Genomic DNA, 24200 nt, shown 5'->3' with positions numbered 1-24200 from the left:
TAAATCAAATGTATAAGTGATGACAAGCTTAAGATACTCATGAATGCCATTTGTCACAGGGAACAACAAAGTTGTGGCAATTTGAACGACAACAGTGGAGATTTGAGCAGGGAGAATTGCATTGTGGGTATCTGTGATAAAAGTTGAAACGTGTTGTTGTGTCGGTGTTGAACTTCCTCGTCCTGCAGATGTAGAAGAAGAAGAAGAAGAAGGAGGATAGAGGCGTGACGTCGCTGCCCGCAGAGAGGCCCGTGCTGCGGGAGGAGGCAGGCGGAAAAACGCGCTGTGCGACGGGGGACGGACACTGTGACTCCTGCTGCTGCCGCAGGACGGAGACACGCAGAGGCAGAAAGAGCCGGGACAACTTTACAGAGACGCCGCGCAGCCATGATAATGCGACAGCGACTCCGGAGCTGATGTGACTGAGCAGCACCGGAGCAGCTGGCAGGACGCGGCGGACAGCAGCAGCACCTCCTCTCCCCGCGTCTCCTCGCCTCGCCTCGGCGCGGTCACTGCGTGTGTGGCGGTGTTTTTGGAGGACATGTCCTCGCTAACCGTGGAGGAGGAGCAGCAGCAGCAGCAGCAGCAGAGATGGGCACCGACGCACGTCCAGGTGACGGTGCTGAGAGGCAGGGGCTTACGGGGCAAGGGCAAGCACGGCACCAGCGACGTGTACACCATCATCCAGCTGGGCAAGGAGAAATACTCCACCTGCGTGGCGGAGAAGACCACGGAGCCGGAGTGGAGGGAGGAGTGCTCGTTCGAGCTGCAGCCCGGCGCGCTGGAGAGAGGCGGCGGCGGAGGCGGCTGTCCGGCCGGGAGCAACGAGCTGGTGCTCACCGTCATGCACCGGGCTCTTATCGGCATGGACGTGTTCCTGGGACAGGCTGTGGTCCCGCTGGACAAAGTATTCAACGAGAGCAGATGTTTGAAAAATGAGTAAGTTCAACTGTCTGTGTATGTGTATGTGTGTGTGTGTGTGTGTGTGTGTGTGTGTGTGTGTGTGTGTGTGATGTCAACATGCTGAATGAGGTTTGACCCCCAAAAAATCTGCATGCCTATGCTCCATCATATGTTTTCCCCACGTTCAGTGAACGCACCACGTTGCTCTTGGCTCTTTTTTAGTCGCCTCTCCTCAGTTTGTTCACAGACATAAACACAGCTGTCAAATATGTGCTGCTGCTGCTGCTGCTGCTGCACCAGGGCCCTGCAGAGTCAGACACACCCTCCCTCCCTGTCTCACTCTCCTCACCTCCCTCCTCCCACACACATGCCAAACTCAACTCCTGACCACTACACAAAAAAACCCTCCATGTTTACCTCCTGACATCAGGTGCTTGTGTGCGTTTTGTTCCATTTCCCCATAGCTAAGGCCTGAGGATGACGTGGACCAGGGTGGGATTAACTGGCCTGTCCCAATTCCTGGGATTATCCCAACCGTTCCATGATCAGAAATCTCCAGTGTGTGTTTTTTTTTCTAGAAAAACATGTTGTTGTTGCAGGGTTGGTGTAGTGGTTAGTAGCACTAAAAGACCCGGGTTCGAGACCTGTTGGGCTGCGTAGAGATTGCATGTTCTCCATCCTATGTGCATGGGTTTTCTCCAGGTTCTCCGGTTTCCTCCCACAGTCCCAAAACATGCAGATTTGGGGATTCGGTCAATTGGACACTCTAAATTGACTGTGATCTTTCCAGGGTGTGACCCCGCCTGGATGAACATTATACTTTCTTATATTTACTATTCCTTTTGTATTTCCCTCGCATTTCCTTTCCACACGCCCCCAGACGATATACCCAGACTTGTTTACATGTTTAAATTTGATTTAAAAAGAGAACTCGGCACCCTGGACTGAAGCAATTCTAGTTGCATCTTCTGCTCATACCTGACTCAAGCAGGTCCAGTTGTCTCCTGCTAGCTACATTAGATGACATGGAGGAATGAGAACCTTCACAGGCGATTCTCGTTGGGGCTGAACAATTAATCGATATTCATTTTAGATTAATTATCGTCTCATGTTGTTCCACATACTGAAGATAACGTCTTTGTTTCTGACAGATCTGCACAAATATCGAAAGTAAATGACAGTAATCATGTCGACCATTCCCTCTGATATTGAGAATCATATAGCAAACACAATCCCTGTCAAAAATAATCCCAAGCAGATATTTACTACAACATTTTCTGCCCTGTATTCTAGTTGCACCGATGCATTAAGGTCAATTGAGGCTTTTTGTCAGTGGAAAGATCATCCTCTGTCCTTAGACCCTCACGTCGAATGAGGAAAAACCCTGCACAGGGAGAAAAATGGGAGAAAACCTCAGGAAGAGCCACAGAGGAGGTGTCACATGTACATAAACAAGCTCAGCAGTTAACAAACTGGTCATAGTTTGTTCTGTTCTTAATAACTATGGCCACACCTCATTTAAGCTTTAGTACAAATACAGCAACAACCTTCAGTAAATAAGTAGAATGAAAGTGAAGCCGATGTAACGAGTTGACCGCAAAGTTAGATTGTAATAATAATAAATACACATTGCATCAGTAGCACAAACTATTAAATACTACAAAACTGCTCATGTGATATGGAGTAAATCACCTTATCACAGAAAAATCAGTTAATATGCAGATGATCTTTTCATTTACTTTTATATTAATCACAGATTTTGAATGGTGAAGGCAAGCGTCTCTTAGACTCTTTTTGCTTTACAGTTTGTAATGTTTATAAATCCATTTGTGAGGTTCTTTCTTCTGAAACTGTGACTTCTTTTCTTCGTCTTTCAACAGCGTATCTCTGCATCAGTGTGTTCCCGTTACGCTCGGTTAAATGTGAAATATGAGGTATAAAAGCATGGACACAATGTACCAAAGGAGCAGTTTAACCTTTTCTTCGGGAATAGGAAAACAACACTTTTGACAAATACTTTGTTCCAAACATGTCTGAACATGTAGTGTCTTCGTTAATTAATCAAATGAAGTTAAAACAGACGGAAGCTGTGATGGACTGACGTGCCGACCTATCACAGCAGAGCTGATTCCTGCAAAGGTGGGCTTACGGTGAATTCCCCGCAAGGGTCTGTCAAGAGAAAGAGTTTGCTGAATATCAAACTTGTCATACACAGTTTCCTTCAATGTTGTCTTTAAAGGATAATCTGAACATTCAGCGTCCCTTTTTTTTTGGTGCAGATGACTGCAGTCTCGTCTTTTGCTGTATTATTCTCATATCTAGCATCATTTTTGTAGAACGCCAACGTCAGATTCTGCAGGTCCTGAGTGATATTGAGGCAGAGGCCTGAGAACTGAACCTCCATCTGCTGAGTGAGGCAGAACAATTGTGTGTGTGTGTGTGTGTGTGTGTGTGTGTTTGTGTGTGTGGCAGATCCAGAGAAATCCTTTGCTGACAGCCGACACACTCTCAGTAGCTGCAGCCAAGAGAGAATCCCGCCTAATGGACATTTTTAGATTATATAACGGTGTGACCTGACCTAAACGTACAATGAAAGCATCCTCACTGGTGATTTGTCTACTTTCAGTGGACATTATATTGGTATTAAGAGTTGTGAGGGCCTACTAATTTGTTAAAGGCTGGTTCTTAATCCTCAGTCATGTAGATTTCCAGTGTCATGATGTTATACTAGCAACACAAATCCAGAAAATACCTGGGAAAACTGGATTTTGGACATTTCTGTTGTAAGATGTGTTCTGGAATACTTAGGCAACCGTTGGCAATGGCGAACTACATATAATGGTTTGGTCAGAACAGACAGGGAAAGCTGGGTTTGTTTCTTCAGATAATTTCAGACATTAACTCCAGGAAATGTCTGGAAAAATGGGTCCGGGTGTTTTCTGGAGGTTACTTTTCACACAAAGGATGCAGCAGAAGATTGTCCGGGTACGATGTGTTCTGGAACATCCAGGCAACAGATGGCGACAGACAGACAACAGGAAAACACCTGTGTTATTGTAGGAAATTACATTTTATTAGTAGATGATAACAGACAGAAAGTATGGAAAACATGGTCCGGACACTCAGGAGTTTGCTGGGTAAGATGTGTTCTGGAACATCCAAGTCTGGGTCAATAATGCAGGGCTCCAGACTCTTATATATTATACATATTTGCACTCCTGTTGCAAGTCAGTCCCTGTCTGAAAGCCGCTTGAATCCAGGTCACTGTGACACAGTGGCCTAAACTGCAGGGTTGTTTTCCCTGAGGATGCTAATGGAATCCTTATATCTAATAACAAGTAATGACAGCACCTAGTTAATTGTGAATATATGTTGGAACCGAGTCACAGCAACTTATTTTGCTTGATAAGTGACCATTTCCAGGTTTGTTCTGGGTTGTTATTACGAAGGAATTGAGATGATAGCTCATCGCGTCCAGATGTGGAATGTGGTGTTGGACTTGCAAAGTCTGTCTGCGACGTGCTGATGAGGCACGGGATCCAGGCCACTGTACCACCGCTACCCACAGTGCTCCTGGAGGGTTTGTTGGCCTCATTTACTGATTGTCATAGGAAGTGTCATCTTGGTCAGCTCCAATGAAACGGCACCATTTACCATTTTATTCCTTTCTAACGGTCTGTTGGGAAGTTGTCAAACCATTCTCTGTAGCTGTCACAGTTCATTTGGGAGTTTGTTGTGAACATTTTTGCTCAATCTGAATAATGACTTGTCGGGAGATGGTTGGTGAGTGTGTCTCTGTGGCCCACATCTCTAATTACTTCAGCAAATAAAAGTGGAGCTGGTTTTGTGCCCACACAGAGACAGTAAATCCACAAGTTCAACAGTGATTTAGAGTTTTATAAGTTATATTAGTAACAGGACAGGAGAATTTTCTTGCATAGTATTTTACACTCATGGAAAATGGCAACAACTATGGATGAGATTGACACAGGTTTAAGTTAATAATACAAAATAAAAACCTTTTTTGTGTGACCGTTTGATAGTTTATAGCAAACTAGCACAAAACTGTCACTTGATGGATGGATGAATGGTATTAAACCAATGGAAAAAAATGGACTGTACCTTTTATGGTTTAACTGTAAATACCAATCAATTTGGTGAATAAAATGTTAAAATCCACAGCTGACATGGATCATGCGTTCCCTTGGCGTCAAATTTACTTTACAGAGTTTCTTTACTTTGTCTCTGATCCCTCCCAGGCTCATAAAAGCCGCACAAGCTGGTTAAAACAGGGCCGATTGTCTACTTGCTCTTGTAATTTCAGCCCCCGTCCTGCCTTGAAGGACAGATTCTGTGGGGATCTTCTTGTTCCACAGATAGATGTGTACTTTGTAAGCTGACGCCCAGACTGAGACAGCAGCTGGAAGAGAGAATTTTCCAATCCACTCCTCAGTGGATCATTGAGTAAGGGCAAGTTGGAGGAGATGGTGTCATGCTGGGACGGGGTGGAGTGTTGTGATTTCCTGTTTTTGCAAGATGGGGAAGCAGATAATGCTATCATGCTTGCTGTGCAACTCTGGAATGGGATTGCAAGTGAAACAAAACTTATGAATATCCACAATTTTATAGGCAGAACATTTAGATATGGGGGTTGTGTAGTGGCAGTTTATCTCAGCCTCTCAGTGGATGTTTGCTTGCCAAAATGCTTCAGAGTCTGTGTGGGATGATGCATTTGGGAAACTGGGTCCTCTTCAGTAACAGACTGTGCTCGGCCCAAGTACGTGGGTTTCAGAGACGTAGGCAGCTGCTTTTTTCTTCTGCGCTGCACTTTACTTTACTGTATGTTTGCAGTTGTTGTTGTCAGGGCGGTTTCATGCGACGCATGACCCACAAGCTCAGGTGCATGTACAGAAATAGACCTGGGACTTTTTTTTTGCATTGTCCTCAAGAAACTGACAATGTTTTTTTTTTTGCGTGTCCCGAGAATTGTTCTTGAAATCAGCAAACTGTTTTTTTTCTTGCATGCTAAACAAATTTAAAATGTGCAAAATGCAAAACTGAGCGTCAGCAAACAAGAAAAGCTCCGTTTGATATTGAAATAATGACGTAATAATAAAAACAATGCGAAACAATGACTTTCCTACAGATATAACTTTAATTTTTTTTATTCGAAGTGTACAGTATAGATGTATTTGATATGCGTTTCCATTTGGAATTGTACTGAAATTACCAGCCAAGGGTTTCCACTGATCCTTTAGAACCTTTTAAGTTTGTGAATTTGAAGATAAATAAATAAATAGACATTGATATTTAGTGTCTCCATGTTTGTTAATGCTTGATGTACGTAGACAAGGCCTACGCAGAACATACCTTGAGTCATGATTATTAGCGGTGTTGTGGACATTGTCCATTGTCTGTCAGATTCAGTTCTTGAAGTTGAGGGAATTGGTCTTGGAAAGTCCTTGAAAGGTCCTTGAATCTGATGTCGGAACCATGCCAGCCCCAACCATTAAATTTTTTGGCACCCTTCCGTTGGAATGCCAGAGTAAAATGGTGCAGTATGGTCTAGCTCGACCCATGACAGTCAGCTGATTGGGTGACAGAAGAAAAACAAAAGCTTTTTATTGGCTATCGTTCTCCTCAACGCCCACAATCTATTCTATTCTTATACAAAGCTTGATGTTTTTTTGAGCATCTCAGTCGAAAAAGCAAACCTCACCCAGGGCTTTACTATTCCAAATTGTACTGTACCATGATGGAAACGTACCAAGTTTGAAGCCTGTCAAGCAACCCTGTTGGACAGTTATGTAATTAAAAGTCAGACTAACCACATTCCTTGCATTTATAGGTCCAACAACCCTACATTATCATGTATGTGATGTTTGCAGGAGAAAACCCTGAACGTAGCTCCCCTGCTCCTGGTTCTGTGTGTGGAATGTCAGCCCCACCTTGGTTCCAGGGAGTTGTCTGCTCTGTCAGGAGCAGGACTGATACTATTGTTGGAGCGCTGATGTGAAACTTGAATCCACACCTAACAGGCATGTGAGGCTCGTGCTGTACAGTTTAGTCACATAAGCCGAGAGCCTGCACAAAAATCTGAGCTGCTTCTAAGACAAAAAAAAAAAAAAAGAAAGTAGAGAGGACAGACAGGTTTAAAGCTCAGCAGTTCAGTTTGTTTGCTTGATAAGCTGGATTCGATTTAATGGAATGTAAATATCTTATTCAACTTCTGTCAAGGTCTATTTACTTGAAGCATGGGAGTGCCAGCGAGACTTTGTCTTTGTTTTTTAAATGCTTGTTTTGAATGACGCTCAGTTGAATCGAATGAGTCTGCATTTCTGAATGGGTGTATTTATGTAAGATGTTATGTTTTTGTTCCTGTGGAGCAATAAAAAGCTCTTGAATTCCTCTCTCTTTTCTCCGACAGGCTCCACCTGCTTGTTATTTGTGACTGGGTTTGTGTGTTGATAGTTTTCACTGGCGTTTTCCTGTCTGTTACCAGGTTTTCAGTGCTGAAATTGAGGTCGGCGGTTGGATGATGACATTTACATAATAGCCTCTGCTGTGAATTACAGGACAGCCTGCATTTAACGCTGGTGTTTTTTTTTGGTACAGCAGAGGTTTTCCTTGTCTCTCTTCCTATGTAATCAAACACTTGGCTCTCTAAAGCTTCTGCTTCTATAATCGTAGAAAGGGAGAAGGGTTGCCCTTTTATTTTAAACCCCTTGATTTAAATTTGGCTGACTTTCTATATGCTTTGTCTTGTGTAGCATATTTTAAATAGTTTTTACCTCAATAATGTTCAGCAAAAACCCAGCTACATACAGTCTGATAATCATATTGTCGGTATAACCAAATTAAAATACCCCTAAAAAGTACAAAGTTTAAGTCCTAACCTCTCAAAAATAGTATAGAGAAACAGTTTGACCATGTGGTTTGACCCTGCACACACACAAATATAGTGGGAAATGTTACAAATAGAACTGCAATATCACATCATTTTATCCCAACATGAATTTTACCTTTTTTACTTAAAGTTTACATTATTTTATCCTATATAGTTCAGTTTTGAATGATTTTGAGGTGATATAGGACTTAGTTTAAAATATTACTTTGAGTTAAGTGCTAACGCTTGCTCACGTCAATGTGATAGCATGTTAGCTAACATTAAATTGGAAAGGTATTTAAAGATTAAAATAAACTATCCTATCAGTGCATTTTGTGTGGATTAAATATTTTAATTTGTTTTAATACAGGATATAGAAAATATATCAGGAAAATCCATTTGTACTTTGTTAAAGTACAGTTTAAAGTTATGCTAACTGCAATTAAAAAAGCTAGCTTCTGTTTTTCTTCCTGTGAATAATGTTTTTTTTGTTTTATGTATAGTTTTTACACTGATGGCGAATAACTTTATATTAAAATGTATGAAAGACCAACACCTCGCCGTGTTTCTGTGCAATTACAGACACCGTACAATTACAGAAAATAGAAGGGGGTGTTTGTGGTGGGTTGGCAGGACGGAAGTCTTTCATGTTGGAACTAATGTCTCAGGCATTTCAGGTTTAAACCTCTGTTCCTGTAACATTTTGCCGTTTCACCGTAGTTGCCCTCGTCGTTCCATAACATGACATTTAGGTGTTCTTGTTGACTCAACAGCTGTTTATGAAACAAAGGGTTACATTCTGTGTCACATCCTGTTTTATATCTGCACATTTCATCGCGTGACTCATTTCGTTTGCCCTTTTTTAGAGTTAAATTTGAAAGGAAGATTTGAGTTGATGCATGTTTTCCTATATTATTCACAGTTTTGTGATCCAGTATCTTCCCAGTCATTCCAGGACCTCATGATTTTGAATCATCTACTTCAACATGACTGTTTTAGTGATTAAAATGTATGTGCCCGATATATGTTGCAAAAAAAGTTGTTTTACAGCCATTTTAATCAAATTCTTACATTTATGGTCAGGATAATGGCATCATCACCAATATTAAACTCTAGAATGCAAGTTTTTTTTTGGTTTATTTATTTCATCACCTCCTTATCCAGCTTTGGAGGTGGTGACCCATTTTGCACCATCTGCTGTTTATCTTATGAACTAACTCTCTGGTTAAAGCGTGTGCATGTTAAAGAGAAGCTTTAGTGACACCTTAGTGTAATAAACTAGAGTATTTATGTCATATTGTACTATATCAAAATTTGGACAGATATGTGTCACTGAGCCTCTCTCTGCTGAACAAAGACACACACTGTGGTGGAGGTGTGGTAGCCCAGCGGCACAGGAAGTGAAAAAATAAAAGCGTCGGGCCTCGGTTTCAGGCTGATTTCTCTGCTGCTTGTGTGAAGAAACGTCCTGTTGGCAGCAGTAAGTGTCAAAAACACATGTTTACTGCAGGGAGTTTTCTCAGTAACATCAATTTGGTTTCTCTAACCCACTCGCAACTGACCAGATGAGACTTTCCCATGAGTCACATTGTGGTTCCACTCACTGCTCTACAGTGTTTCTAAGAACCACTCGCCTGTACCCGTTTACTGAAGGTATTTACCTTTGGTGTGAGGGTTTTTTTTTTACTCCATGTGCACCACTCAGTGTTCTATCAGGAACATTCATTGTCTTACTTTATTGTTCTTGCTCAGACGGTCAAAAACAAGAGGCCTCCCCAAGGTATTGTGGGATGTCCGACCACACAAAACTGTGTGGTGTAGACACACACACACAGGTTTGTGTGGCTATTGTTTTTAAGACACTGCACTCACTTCAATTCATTTGGATAGTCTAAACAAAGCCTTAACCCAACCACAATTTAAATCTTGGTGGTAAGCTCAGAAATTTGGTTCTGTCCCATTTGGACCAGGTTTTGGTCTCCAGGAGGGACTCCTAGTTCTGAAGTCTTTTTAAAACATACATACTCGGAACAGTGTAAAAATAATCAAATATACCTAACAATTTACTTAAAATATACAAAGTGCCGTAAAACAATAGTTTTTCAATAAAATCAATTAAAGTGCATACACGTGTTCAGACAAATGTTTCTGCCTCTAAGTCATTTAAATATACTATAAAAGTGTCCAATGAGACCAGATTAAAGCTTTTCTTAACCAGTTAATCTGTTAATTATTTTCTTGATTAATCGTTTGGTCCATAAAATGTCAGGAAAAGTTAAAAAATGTCAATCAGTGTTTGTCAAACCTGAAATGATGATGTCTTGTTTTGTCCACAAACCAAAATGAGTTTTAATGATTTCTTTGATATCTGGAACAAAGAGGCCAGAAAATATTCACATTTAAGAAGCTGAAACTAAAGAAATCTTGTTTTAATAATGGAAAAAAAGCTTAAAACCAATTAATCGATTATCAATATAGTCAATGATTCATTTAGTAATCAATTTATAATCGATTAATGGAGTAATTGTTTCAGCTCTAGACCAGATCTTCCATCCTTTAGCCCTATGTCGACTGGGATTGGCGCCAGCAGCCCCATGACACTCGTGGAGGATGACGTGGTAGATGATGGATGATGTCCTAGTTACAGTGCTAGATGATGCCAACTAAGCCTGTATAAATGTGCTGCTCTCTGTCGCAGGTGGTACAGACTCAACTCTAAGACGGGGAAGAAGGAGAAGGAACGAGGGGACATTCAAGTGACCGTCCAGTTCACCAGGAACAACCTGACCGCCAGCATGTACGACCTCGTCATGAAGGACAAGGGCTTCTCCACCTTCACAAAGCTCAAGGAGCGCATGCGGGGGAAGAGAAGATCCAGCGAGGAGGACTCGTCCTCGGCCGTCATGCCAGGCGGATACGGGTCTCCGGGTCAGATGCGGAACCGGCTCCCGAGCGACGGCGGCGGGGAGGAGGATTACGAGGACGACGAGGGCGGCGAGGCGCGGCGGAGCAAGATGAGGACCTTTTTCCTCAGAGGGAAGCTGAGGAAGTCGTCGGACACTCGCTCCAGCACGTCGCTGGGATCAGAGAGCAGCGAGTCGTCGTCTCGAGGAGGGAGCCTCAGTCCCACAGCCGGCATCAGTGTGGTGGTGTCCGACCTCTCCAACTCGCCCAGCAACAGCAGCAACCTGACGGCAGACAACAGCCCAGGTATTGTGATGTTTATTATACTTACTGCACCTTTAATCCAGCGCTAGACTTTACTGTGACAATCTTTCACCTTTTTCTTCACAGTGAACTCACACGTTTAGGGTTATCACTGATAGACTAAGAACTTCCAGTTTTTTCTTTTAATAATTATTAGAGTTACGTTTCTGAGATAATTTTTTTGTTTTTATCCAGCACCACTCAAATATTATCAGTTCATATTATCATGTATGGTTGAGAGTCTGATTTGAGAAGCTGGAAGCGGTGAAGATTCATCCATTATTAGCTCTAATGTGCTGATCCAACAGCAGCTGAAAGAAAGTGCTGTACATCAGCGATAAATAAATAAAACAAATACAATAAATCTATAAAAAGATAAAAAACAACATCTCATACTGGGTCAAAAGCCAAAGAGCAAAAATGTGTTTTAAAATAATGTGCTGATGATTGATTTTATTAACAGGTTAATTGTTAACTTAATATTTTTTCTTGCAGATCTTACTTAGATTTGTCCTTGTTTGGAAATTCAGTCAGGACAAATTCTGGAATGATGTCCTGATTCTCTCCCAGCAGATTCAGGAAAATGTCTCAACTTCCTCTCTTTTAAAGCAACTTAAAAATCGCCCTGCTAAAAAAAAAAAGAAAAAAAGAAAAACTAATTAGATTTAAGTCAAAGTAGCCCGTGTGGAGCGGCGATATTTTGACAGCTGTGCTGATTTTATGGCACCACAAGCTCCTCCGAGTGCCATGTACGTTGTTAAAACGTCTGATTGCAGAGCAGAGAGCTACTGTGCGCTGTGAAGCGCCGAGCAACAGGTATTTCCCATTATAGTAGAAGTGAATGAGTAATCACACAGAGGTGAATTAATCCAGAGGTACTGATCTGCCCAGCTGAAAAGCATCGACAGTCAAATCCATCACAAGGTTTAATCGGCTAAAGCTGCCTGCAAATTTAATTTAGTAAAGCCATTGATTACCTGCATCACTTTTACTCTCATCTCTGTTTTCTTTTTCTCTTTTTCTTTCCTTGTGTTTTCAGAGCACACGGCAAACACGTCGCCCAAGTCTTCCTCGTTCAAATGTGACTTTGGCGACGAGGCCGCAGGCGAGATCACCATAGCAGTGCCTCAGCCCACTGTGTGCGTTAACGGAAGCCATGCTTATGACGTCGTCCAGCCCCTGGACCCAGGCTCAGGAAAACCTGCGGATTCTTTAGGCCTGGGATTGTTGCAGAAGTCGCTGCCTCTCTCTATGTCTCTGCAGAACCTCACCCCGCACGCTTCCCTGGACCCTCACAAAAGTCCTACGGGAGATGGGCGCCGCTGGTCCTTCGACAAACCTGGCGAGGATGAGAAAGCGGCTATAGTGGCAGCTTTGGAGCAAGGTGGGCCCATGCGGGGGGAAGAGGAGGAAGAGGGCGAGCGTTTTGGACAGGCCGTGCCGTCCAAAGCTGCCTCCGGGGCGGACTCGGAAAGCCAGGGGAAGAAGCAGAGGAGGAACTTTTTCTCCCACGGGAGGAGCGAGTCTGCCGGGAGAGGGCAGAGTCAGGAGGACGCTCCCGCTGCCACGGGGGAGAAACACAAGGGATGGTTCGGATCCAAGGAGTCGCACAGCAAACCCAGGTGAGACTAATGACGGGTTTATTCCTCCACGCAAACTAAACGGGCCATGAATGATCATTTCTGTATGAATATAACTGAATCGTGAACCTGTCTTTGGAGGTGTTTGAGGTGGAAAATTGCATGTGATCTGCCTACATGGGTCACATTCAGACAGAAATGCTGGAAAACACTTAAAATACAGACGATATGTCAATAAAAGATACTTTAAAACATCCAAACTGAATTTAAGTATGACCCTTGAGTCATAATTAGCATAGCATAAACACTGAATATAGTCAGCCTGGCTAAGTTAAGGGTCCTTTTAGCAGTCCGACCGTTAGCTGTAGGCTTAAAATACAGACAGAGGGTGCTCTAAGGGTTTTATATTGGTTGCATAATATTGTCTGGAAGTTAAATCAAAGCATATATTTTGTCTACCAGAGCCTAAATTTGAGTTAAATGTATGCAGGAGCCTCAGAGTTAGTTTTGTAGAACAGTTTCCATGTGCATGATCATGGCTGCTGGACGTCTCCTCCAGCTCTGAGCACACGTCCCTGCTCAACTCATGGTCTCAGTCTCTGGTTACAGCAGGTATCTGCAATGCAGATGGAGGAGGGGGAAGAAGAAGCTGCTGCTGCTTCGGCTGCTGCTGCTTCGGCTGCTGCTTCTGCCCGTTTGAAATTAGCTCCATTAACATAAAACGATTTAACACACACATCAGTAATCATGTCAGTCTCTGTGGGAAAGATGAGCTGGAATAATCCTTAGTTTTGTGCAGATTTTGTGTATATATGCGCTGTGTGTGTGTGTGTGTGTGTGTGTGTATTACTCATGTTGTGGGGACAAAAACAAGTTGCCATAATATTAATCATTACATTTTAAGGTGAACACAGACTCCAGGAAATGAATGTAAGTCTATGTAATGTCCTCTGTTCTCTGTGTGTGTGTTGAGGGGAAAAGGGAGGGAAGAAAACTCCCCTCATATCGTTTTATTTCCATTTTACCAAAGTACATTCTTAAGTGGGTAATTTATTTTGTGGCTGTCACCTCCTGCGCTGTACGTCCTTCCTGCTGAGTGCTTTGCTCCTGTGTTTTTTATTTGTCTAATGAATCTTTAATCTCCAAAAGAAAAACATTAGACAAGTACTTTTTCATTTTTATTTTTGCCAATTCATTTAACCCAGTCGAAGAAAAACAACAACAAACAAGCATGGTGGCACAATATTTTCCTATTGGGGTGATAAGCACCTGCCCATTGGAGTGAGGTCAGCTCTTCGTGACCATAGTGCACTCAGGACCTTCCTGTCAGCTCTGTAACAATACATTTTCACTGCCTACACACCCACATGCTTTTAGGTCCTTGGGGGGCGGAAAAGAGCCAAGTTGGCACCAGTCGCACCAAGTAATCACTACACCCAGCTTGCGTCAACTGTTCATGCAAAATATTACAGCGTGGGCCAGCGACAACAGACGATGTTGTCGCTATCAGTGTTTGATCTGGATGACACAAAAACATGTGTGGATTTTAGCAGCAGCAGCACCAATGGATCAGTTAGCTGTGGGATTCTGTATTGATTTAAATAAAAAACAAGGTCTTTAATTTTTAGCAATATTATCTTTTGGCTACATTTGGGCTCACTTTCATGAGTCACCTCATCCTCATGTTTTTCTAATCTCACGGAGTATTGTTCTGGAGTGATCAAAAGGTTTGTCCTGCAGAATAGAGCTGCAACTAACGATTATTTTCGTAATCGATTAATCTGTCCATTATTTTCTCCATTAATCAATCAATCGTTTGGTCCATAAAATGATCATCAGTGTTTGTCAAACCTGGAAATAATGATGTTCTCCAATGTCTCGTTTTGTCCACAAACCAAAATGATTCAGTTTTAATGATTTCTTTATGTGGAGCAAAGAAACAAAGAAAATATTCACATTTTGAGAAGCTAAGACAATCAGAAATCTTGTTTATTAGATTAATCGATTCATTGTTTCAGCTCTAAGCTAAATAGCTACTAAAAGTGAATCTTTTCTGCTTACTTTGTTTGACATAATTGAGATGCCATTTTGAGTATAGTGAAACTCCTGTTGACATTGTTCACCAGTTTCTCACATTTAATTGACCAAACTGATAATTGAGAAAGAAAGAAACTTAGTCATGAAAGCAGCCTTAAGTCGTAGGCGTAATTGTTTGTGTAGTTACAGTCGCAGACAATGTGTTGTAATGGAATACAGGGACTGTGCGTGTTAAATAAATGAAGTTAAAACTGTTAAATACATAAACAGACTGTGAAAGAAAAGAAAAGGATTATGATGTGAAACCCTATGCAGAGCTTAAGATTTAGACATTTGAGCAATCCTCACTAATCAAGAGGACTTTGTGCCCTTCCTTTCACAGCTTGGTGGTGTCACCTAATCTAGAGTTCACCACTGATCCTTTCCCTCCACTTCTCCCGACCAGTAACTACCCCCTGGGTCCCCCTGTAGATTTTAACTCTCTGGTTTCCCTATTGCATCACACTAACCCCTTCAGCCAGCCACAAACCACACCACCTCCCATGTCCCCCTGCAACCCTTTCTTCCCCGCTCTCCAACACAATCCTTTCTATGAGGACAAGCTAATCACTCCGCCCCTTAAACCTTTATTGCCTCCTTTACCCTTTCTATCCAGTTCCCGGCCCCCCGTAGCTCAGCTTTTTCCGCAGAGCCCTAATCAGACTCTGAACCCCGACAACCCAACCGCAGAGAGCGACCCGATGGCCAAAGTTGAGGACGAAACTCTTACTCCTTCTCCCATGGAAGGAGAGAAACCTTTAAGCCATAACTCATCCAACCTTTTCATGTCTGCCAGGGAGCTGGAACCAGATTCAGAGTGGGACGAATGCTTTGAAGTGTTCGCAGCTGGCAGGCTGCAGTCTCCCGAGGATCTCGCAGCAGATTGTGAAATGCAGCAAAACGCTCCCAGTGACCGTCCACTGGAAAACTGCAATGACAGTGGAACGTTGGATCAGAACACTAATGCAAATGATGCACAATCTAACTTCCTCTCTGCAGCTCGTGAAACCAACGTCAACACATTCCACCTGGACACGTTTGCAAACCCCCTCGAGACAATCCCAGAACAGTTCAGCTTTGACACTGACTCTGCAAAAACCGATGCTTGCACATATGCTAATCTCGCTAACAGTGCTCATCATGATTTAAGCAACACTACCACGCACCATGCCCCCTCTCACACGCAGTCCATCCAGCTCAGTAGTAGCTCCCCACATCCTGGTTCATCAGGTCTCGGCAGTTCAGCTGAAGAGGATTTCCTGTCCTGTCTTTCTTCTAACTCTGACAAGTTTTCCTCCTCGGAGGAAGCGGAGGCAAAGCACTCGGAGAGCAACATCCTGGGCTTTGAGGTGAAGAATTCAAAGCCCTTTTCATCTGAAGACGACGTTACTGACAAGTCAAATGATCGCGATTTGTTTGACGCCGTTCAGAAAACTGCCATTTGGCAGCAGGAGAGCGAGGAGAGGGTAGACGGAAATGATACACAACTGCATTCCCCGCAAGTTATAAACACTAAAACTGCAGATACTGAGACACTAAACATTTCTAAAGTCGTGTACCCAGAACCAGAAATCAACATCTCCTCACAACCTAATGTTGAAACTAAAGGGAATGGTATAAACAGCCCTGTTATAGATTTTTCTATGGAGCTCAATGACAGCTCTGTAAATAAAGATGTGAAGATTGTGGCAACTCCAGATGATGAATTTCCCTCTACACTTCCCTCATTTAACATCCTCACATCCTCCCCTGATGTGATGCAGAGTTCATGGGACTTTGGGAGCACTCAGTGCTCAGGAGGCCAAGAAGTTCGCCAGTTTTCTCCAGTGCCATTTGGTGCTTTTGGAGAAAACTTTGACACCACCACGCTCCTTCACACACGGGTGTCTGACCAGAGCTCCACCAGCTTTCTCCAAAGCCTTTATGTGAGCACAGACTCGCAGAATTACCAAACCTGTGAGTCCTCCAATTCTGCTGCGGACTCAACGCTCTGCTGCGAGCTGAGTGACATCCAAACAACGACTCTGGGCCTACAAGATTCCATCGGTGCGTCCAAGTCACCCAACCCTAAGCAAACTGACATTTTTGAAGAATTCTCTTGTGGTGTTGAAACTCCTGAGGCTAAATTCTTTATACCGAATACCTCTGGTCTGCAATCTCTCCCTGCACCATTAACAGAATCTGAAAATATCTGCAGTCCCCATGAAGGAGGTGTGGAAAGCCAGCATGTCGTCATGGATGACAGCTTCTCAAAAAGCCCTCAGTCCCCTTCTGCTACCCTACACCGCTCTCAATCTGAGGGCACCCTGACGCATGCCTTTCCCGAGCTCCTTCTTCCCTCCTTTGGCAGTGATCCTGGCGCCTTACAGGAGTCTTTCACGGCTCCACCAGGCCCTGCTCCCTCCTCTCTGACCTCCTTTGCTCCTTCTCTAACTCCTAGTAGCTCTCCTTTCTATCCCTTCCCTTACCCTGCCAACGCTTCGGCGAGGTCACCAGTCAGTACGGCAAGAGCCGCTGTTCCGAAGCCTGACGAGATGCAGCAGCAGCAGGAACAGGAAGCTAGTCAGCAGAACAGGTGAGGTTGGTGAGAAAAGGTGGAGGGGGAACGCACATGATCTGGCTTCCAGAAATTTCTGTCCTGTCGTCTCTTCGAGCTTCCTCAGCTGCTCTGCTTCCGCCTGCTTTCCTTTTGTGTCGCCGGCTCTCAAGGGAGTTCTCGTTTTTCGTAGTGAGACTTTCTCTTCTCACACACACACACACACACACACACACACACACACACACACACACACACACACACACACTGGTGTTAACAGGACTCCTCTGCAGGTGTCTTGGTGTGCCATGGCTCTGTGGTAACAGGAGGGGAAACAGAGCCTCAGGCCAATTAGCAGTTATTATTTTGCCCTGATTCCTACCACACCCCCTCCCTGCACACACACACACACACACACACACACCCCATCACCCCTCCCAATGGGAACCAGCCAGTGTTCTTATTTGCCAGAATCTCAACTCGAAACCAGTCTTCATTTGAGGCAAAACAAGGTGTTGTTGTGTCACTGATAGCATTTCCTTTTCACCTCGGGGTAATAACACATTTAACACAATTCTGCAAGCAATTAAGTCTTTCAGTTTTGAACTCATTTAATTTCAATTTTCACCAGTGTTTTCTTTAATGAGGACTCTCGGCCCTGTCTAACCTCCTCCCCCTTCACTCTTGGTTGTTTTCTCTGGGATTTTTCTGGTTAATGCACAGCATCCATGTCTGGTGTCATGCTGCAGGTCCACAGGGCAAAAAATAATGGTGTCATCTGTGATATCTGGGCTAAATTAAGACATGTGACAAAGACTGTGCAATCGTGGCGTTGAGTAAATAAGTGAGAGATCAGGTTTTCTTGTACATGTAGGTCACAGACACAGGAAACTGTCTTTTTTTAAGTGTTTCAGAATACACTTAAAGTGAAGAGAACACAAAGTTGTAGTTGCTCAAAAGGAAAAAGAAATGTTTACACTTTTCACGTCAGAGATGCTCAAAGGAAACCTTTTGTTATGTACAATTTTCAGAATAAAAGCACGGTTGGCTACATTAATATTCACTCATTTGAAACATTGACTGATGTTCACTGTCTTGCATTATGTTATGTCATATTTAAAGGTGTTTTTGAGTCTAAATAGGTCAAATATATTAAAGCCAACTCGTACTTTACTGAATATTTCATATGTTCATTTACAGACTTGCATGTCATTAAATTAGTCAGTTTTGGAAAAAAGCATCAGAAAAAGCCAATAATTAAAACTTAAGGGAATTCTATATATATATTCCACTAATATTAAACCACTGTATTTTAATTAAATTAATCTAAATCACCTACAGGATTTGAATTTTATACCACAAATTTATGAGAGGATTTTACGATGAAAATCCCTACTGAGACACTGGAAATGGACAAATTCAAAATTCCAGTGTTTAGAGAGTCTTCCATTTAAACCACATATGTCTCAGACCTGTAAACCTCCAGTGTGACAACCAGACCGGGTTTGGTGAGGGTTTCTGTCGCTTTATGAAATGGAATACTGATATGTGACTGCGTTGGGCTGTCCGTATCTCCTGCTATTACTCTTTTTCCAGTCCTCACCCAGTGAAGCCTCTGACCACTGCCATGTTGGCCGCTGAGGAGAAGCGGACGGAGGGCCGGTCAGTGCTGGCCACCGGCCTGGAGAAGCTCAAGTTCTCCATGAGCCCAGGGAGGAGCAGCCAGATCAGCACCAGCGAGCAGGAGACGCCCGACAGGAAGAAGGTGCAGTATTTGCAACATAATTCACAACCATTAATTACTTAGTTAATAATATGTGTGTGTATATGTCTGTACATTTTCATGAGTTTCCTTTATAAATCTTTGGTTGTTTGGATAATAAATTTCAGTTAAATATATCATATAAGAGACAAACGGAGATATTTGAGAAGTGAAATAAAGTTTATATGATTTACAGAAAGTGTTTACACAAATAATTATTTAAACAAAATTAGGCATGTGCATACATTTAGCATCATTTTATTGATTTCAATACCTTTAGCACTAATTATTGGAACTCAAAATTGGTTTGGTAACCTCAGTGACCCTTGACCTCCATGCACAGTTGAATCCAATCATGAGAAAGGGTATTTAAGGACAATTGTAAGTGTTTCTCCTCTTTGGATCTTCTTTGAAGAGTGGCAACACGGGAGCCTCCAAACAACTCTCAAATGACCTGAAAACAATGATTGTTCAACATCATGGTTTAGGGGAAGGCTTCATGAAGCTATCTCAGAGATTTAAGATCTCAGTTTCAACTGTGTGGAACATTGTGATGAATTGGAAGACTGCAAGCACCATTATAGTTAAGACCCGAAGTGGCAGACCAAGAAAAATCTCAGATAAGCAGAGGCAAAGGATGGTGTCACAGTCAACCCACAGACCAGCTCCAAAGACCTACATCATCATCTTGCTGCAGATGGTGTCACTGTGCATCGTTCAACTATTCAGCACACTTTACACAAGGAGATGCTGTATGGAAGAGTAATGCAGAAAAAGCCCTTTCTCTGCACCTGCTGCAAACAGAGTCGCTTGAGGTATGCTAAAGTAAGCCAGCTTCATTTTGGAATAAGTGACTATGGACTGACAAGGAAAATCATGAAAATGTACAGGGGTGCCCAACCGTTTGCATACCACTGTATATGTATATGTGTGTGTGTTATTAGCGCTGGGCAATGTGGCTTACTGTCCCTGTCTTCTCCAGTTTCTCACAGAGGGCGCGGGGTCGTACTATCACCTGACCCACAGCGAACTGGTGGCCCTGCTGGTGCAGCGGGAGGCGGAGCTTGAGAAGCAGAAGGCGGAGTTCGAGCGCCACAAGTTTCTGCTGGCCAAGCGCGAGATGGAGCTGAAGAGGCTGAAGCCGCAGGTCAGAGATCTGGAGGACTACATTGACACGCTGCTGGTGCGCATCATGGAGCAGAAGCCCACGCTGCTGCAAGTGGGCTCCAGGGTCAAGTGACGAACAATTTGGGGGGATGGGGGGGAGGGGCGGATTTTTTCGCAGTTCAACCCACATGTGTTCACTCTAACCTCCACAGCAGCTCTCTAGTCTTTTCACTGCTCAGCTGTCTCTTTTTGATACGAATAATTAGGCAAGGAGTGGTGAGTGTTTTTCCTGCCGGTGTGCTTTACTGTCTCGTGGGAAAGGTTCCCGGTCGGGGGGTTAGTTCTGAATGTCGCGGGTCCTCAGGTTGTTTTCAGGTTCACACAAGACGAGCGAGTCCAGTGTCCGCTGAAGTCCACACTCCTCAGTTTCAGTCTCCATGGTTGTAGAAAACACACCGATGCTTCCTTTTCGCCGCTCACGTGTCACTTATATCACTTTATCACAAATGAGAAGTATTGTAGAGGCATCAATTCATAACAACGTCCAGTAACCTCACAGGCTGCATCTGTTTTCCTGCTCTGGATTTTTCCTGGAAAAGTTAAAAAAAAATGAGAGAAACAGAATACAAACTAAAATATGCAATGCAAATGTGAATAGACTTGCATAATTGATTAAATCAGGTTTCAGAGGATCAGAATTTGGAGTTTGAAGTAATCAAAGAAGATAATTATCTCTATTGCGCATCATAATACACAATATTATGTAAAATAAAGGCTATAAAATGATGCAACTCAAACCAGTGACATAGAGGAAAAGCAGGCTGAAATTGATACATTGATACATTTAGTCGTCAAATAACGATATTTGATTTAAAGTTTTTTTTTTTTTAAAGCAATATTAAATAAAATAAATCTCTAAATTTGTTTCACAGGTAAAGCAAATACCAGTTTCTGTTTCACAAGTAAAAACTGAGCAGTTTCTGCACTGGTTTACATTTATGTCTGCAACTGTGCTGCGTTCCATTACATCGGAAATACCAAATTTGGGATGAAGAATTTCAAAATAAATGTGTTTATTTTGAAATGGCACCATACGTATGTCCTCTGCTCTGCAGCGCAGCAACATAACTTAAACCGTTCTATGTGAACGACTGATTTAATATCAAGAAGTGCAATTAGCGCCAACCCTTGCAGCGTTTGTGCCGTGGCAGCCGTCCTGGATTCCCGCGACGGGCGGGGGTTGGAAATCCGAGTTCCCCCGTGAGGAAATTCCGAGTTCCGACTAAAAATGGAACGCACCATTTCTTTTATTGCAGGTGGGGAGTTCACTGTACGTTGTTTTGCGTTGACTCTCTACAAGATGCTCGTCAATCGGAACGGGATCGTTGTGTCCGAAAGTTTAAAAAAAAAGTGTTCTTAGCCAGCGAGTGAATGCTTTTTTATTTCCACGTCTATATCCTTTATCGCTCTTTCGTCACCGCCCCTTTTTCTTTCTATTTCTACGGTAAAATTACCCATGATGCTCAGCCACATAAGCTAAGTGATTGTCGTAGGGGTCGCGGTGTTATCAGGTGAAGACAGTATCCGAACAGTATCACGACGAGCCATCACAGCTTCTCTCTGATCTTGCCGCTTCTGCCTCCCCGTGTGTGTGTGCGTGTGTGTGTTCGACACCACTTTGAAGAAATGCCTGCGACGTGCTGGTACTCGACTCTCGCGCTTCCTTCACTGTCACATCTGCTTCTTCTCAAAAAGCTGCTTTCAGGTGTTATAAAGGGATATATATACTGCGTTCTACAGCATATATGCCGTACTGAAATGCCAAATGCTGCCTTATTTCCCTCCCCGCGCTTTATTTTAGAAACCCAGCACTTCATTTTCGGAGCTTGGGGCAGGTTTTGAGAAAGATAAAAAGCCATCTGTTCACTGATTTATTTTTATTTTCTACTTCCTCTGATGCTTTTTGTTACAATATTGTTTAGATCACTTGCACAAAAAATAACAATTGTATGCATACTTGTAGAAAAAAGTGATTTTTTTTTTGTCCTGACATGCCAAAAAGAAAAGAAACAACAAAAAAAAACAAGCCTTGAAACTTAAATCTCTGGAGCAGATTCATTCACCGTGAAGTATTCTGATATGACGACGCCACTTTGAACAGCGTTTGTGGATGTTCTTGCACTACTTAATCATCAGAAAAATGACTCTGCTGTACCTGTATGGAATTTAGATTTGTTAGATTTTCAAACAACACTTTTCACAAGTCAAAATACACAGTTTACAAATAAAATGTTGATTTAATCATTCAGTTGTATTTCATTTGTTTGAAAAAACACATCGTTTTTGTCTTTGCGCTCCCCGATTTGTTCTTTGTGCCCATTCTGACCATGGGCGGTGCTTAGGAAGCTGCCTGCTGATTGGCTACTGAGTCGCTGTTAGATACTTAATTATCAATTATCTTGTCGGATGTCGCAGGGGAAAACATGGGGAACGAGTTCCAGACGAACACCAAGCCTGTGACTTCTTCCGGTCCATTGAGCTATGTCACTACAAAACTCAGTAGCCAATCAGAAGGCAGCATCCTAAACCCCACCCAGAGTCAGAATCGCAAACAAAAAACTATGGCGCGAAGACAAAAATGTATATTCAAACAAATAGAATACAATATTTTTGAATGATTAAATCGATATTTTAAATAAATGGTTTTTTTTTAGAAATGTGTGTGTTTTGAGGTTTATTTTGTGTCGTTTGCGTCATGAAAAGTGTCGTTTGTAAATATTCCACACGCCTGTCTGTGTGATATCGGTATAGTTTGACGTTCACTGCACTTTTATTAATCGCCCTGTGATTTACGCACTCGGCCGTCTGTGACACCACGAACAGCCCCGTACAGAATCGTCGTCCATAACCGTCTCCTCGCCGCGTCACGTCCGCTGAGCGTAGTGCGTAGACGACTGTAGAGGCATATTAAATGTGACTCAGCACTTATGAAAAGCAGTCCTCACCCATGTCTTCCATTTTTTGAAAAAAAACAAAACAAAAAACAACCAAGTCCATTCTTAGTTTTTTTTTGTTTCTTTAATTTATGTTTGAACTGATTGTATTTTTGTCCTCGATTGTGTAGCCAGTGGAATGTGCGTAAGGATGTGTGTGAGGTTGGAAAGTTTACAATTCGTGATGCAATTCTGTTTCACAAATTTTGTATATTTAATAAAGAATATTTTGTGTTTCTTGCTCACTGTATGTTTGGTGGTAAATCTTTCTTCAGTGTTTTCCTTCATGTTTTTTCATCCATTTTTCATCCACTCCCAACGTACCTAAATTATTCATATTATCTTTAGAGTCTTTTCATCACTGAGGGACAAATAATCTGCTGTCAAACTGAGTCAGACAACAGTTATTTTATTTGCTTTGTCTCATTTTCCTGCTAAAAAACCCCAACAATTTATCAACTTATTTTTGTTTAAGTCATGTAAATATTATATAATGACAAAATAACTGGTCGGGTTAGTAATTTGCTATAGACAGTCAGGGATTGTCATTCCAACATGCAGACATGAAAAAATGACGTTTTGGAACTCAAGGCCTGGAGAAACGATAAATAAAGAGAATAAATAGACACAGCTAACATATATATTGCACTTAAACCTGTACATTTTCTGTCCAAGGTTATTTATAGATCATTCTTTTTTTATATTACTTACTGATTTAATAATACAATAAAATATGAGTTAAACAAAATAAAACAAATACAAATATAAAAAAATATATACACATAAACCTTTAACATATTTGAGGAGAGCTAACAACAGACCAGTGAAGAAGAATTATGAAAATAATCCCAAATAGTCTTACCATAGTGCTTGATCATAAACAACTTAAAATATATGTATTTGTGATATGTATATATGTGATTCATAAAAAATGGACAGAGTAAAACAAGCTGATTATAACCCAGACCCACCACTAGGGGGCTATGTAGTCCTCTTTAAAACCACACCACCACCAACACCACAACCAGTCACTGATTCAATCAACTTTATAAACTTTAAAAACTCATATTTTCACAACTTCTACTCTCAAGTGATACAAAAACACTTCCCCTCGTCTGCTTTTCCGCCACAGAAATAGGTGTCTTGCTGG

The 24200-nt window shown here is 42.3% G+C and overlaps 1 protein-coding gene across 1 annotated transcript; it reads left to right on the top strand.

The window, feature by feature from the left end:
* Positions 1–541: 541 nt before the first annotated feature.
* Positions 542–20190, top strand: rab11fip5a (RAB11 family interacting protein 5a (class I); the record flags this gene model as incomplete). The annotated part of the gene is made up of 6 exons (XM_083906584.1): positions 542–939; positions 10488–10999; positions 12036–12618; positions 14996–17227; positions 18785–18953; positions 19933–20190. 6 exons carry the CDS (start codon positions 542–544, stop codon positions 20188–20190), a joined length of 4152 nt encoding a protein of 1383 aa, XP_083762710.1.
* Positions 20191–24200: the final 4010 nt, after the last annotated feature.

The sequence above is a fragment of the Microchirus variegatus genome (genome assembly GCF_963457635.1).
Source record: "Microchirus variegatus genome assembly, chromosome: 2".
Taxonomy (NCBI): Eukaryota; Metazoa; Chordata; class Actinopteri; order Pleuronectiformes; family Soleidae; genus Microchirus; species Microchirus variegatus.
The sequence above is the reverse complement of the archived record's forward strand: the minus strand, read 5'-3'. Positions and strand labels throughout refer to the sequence as shown.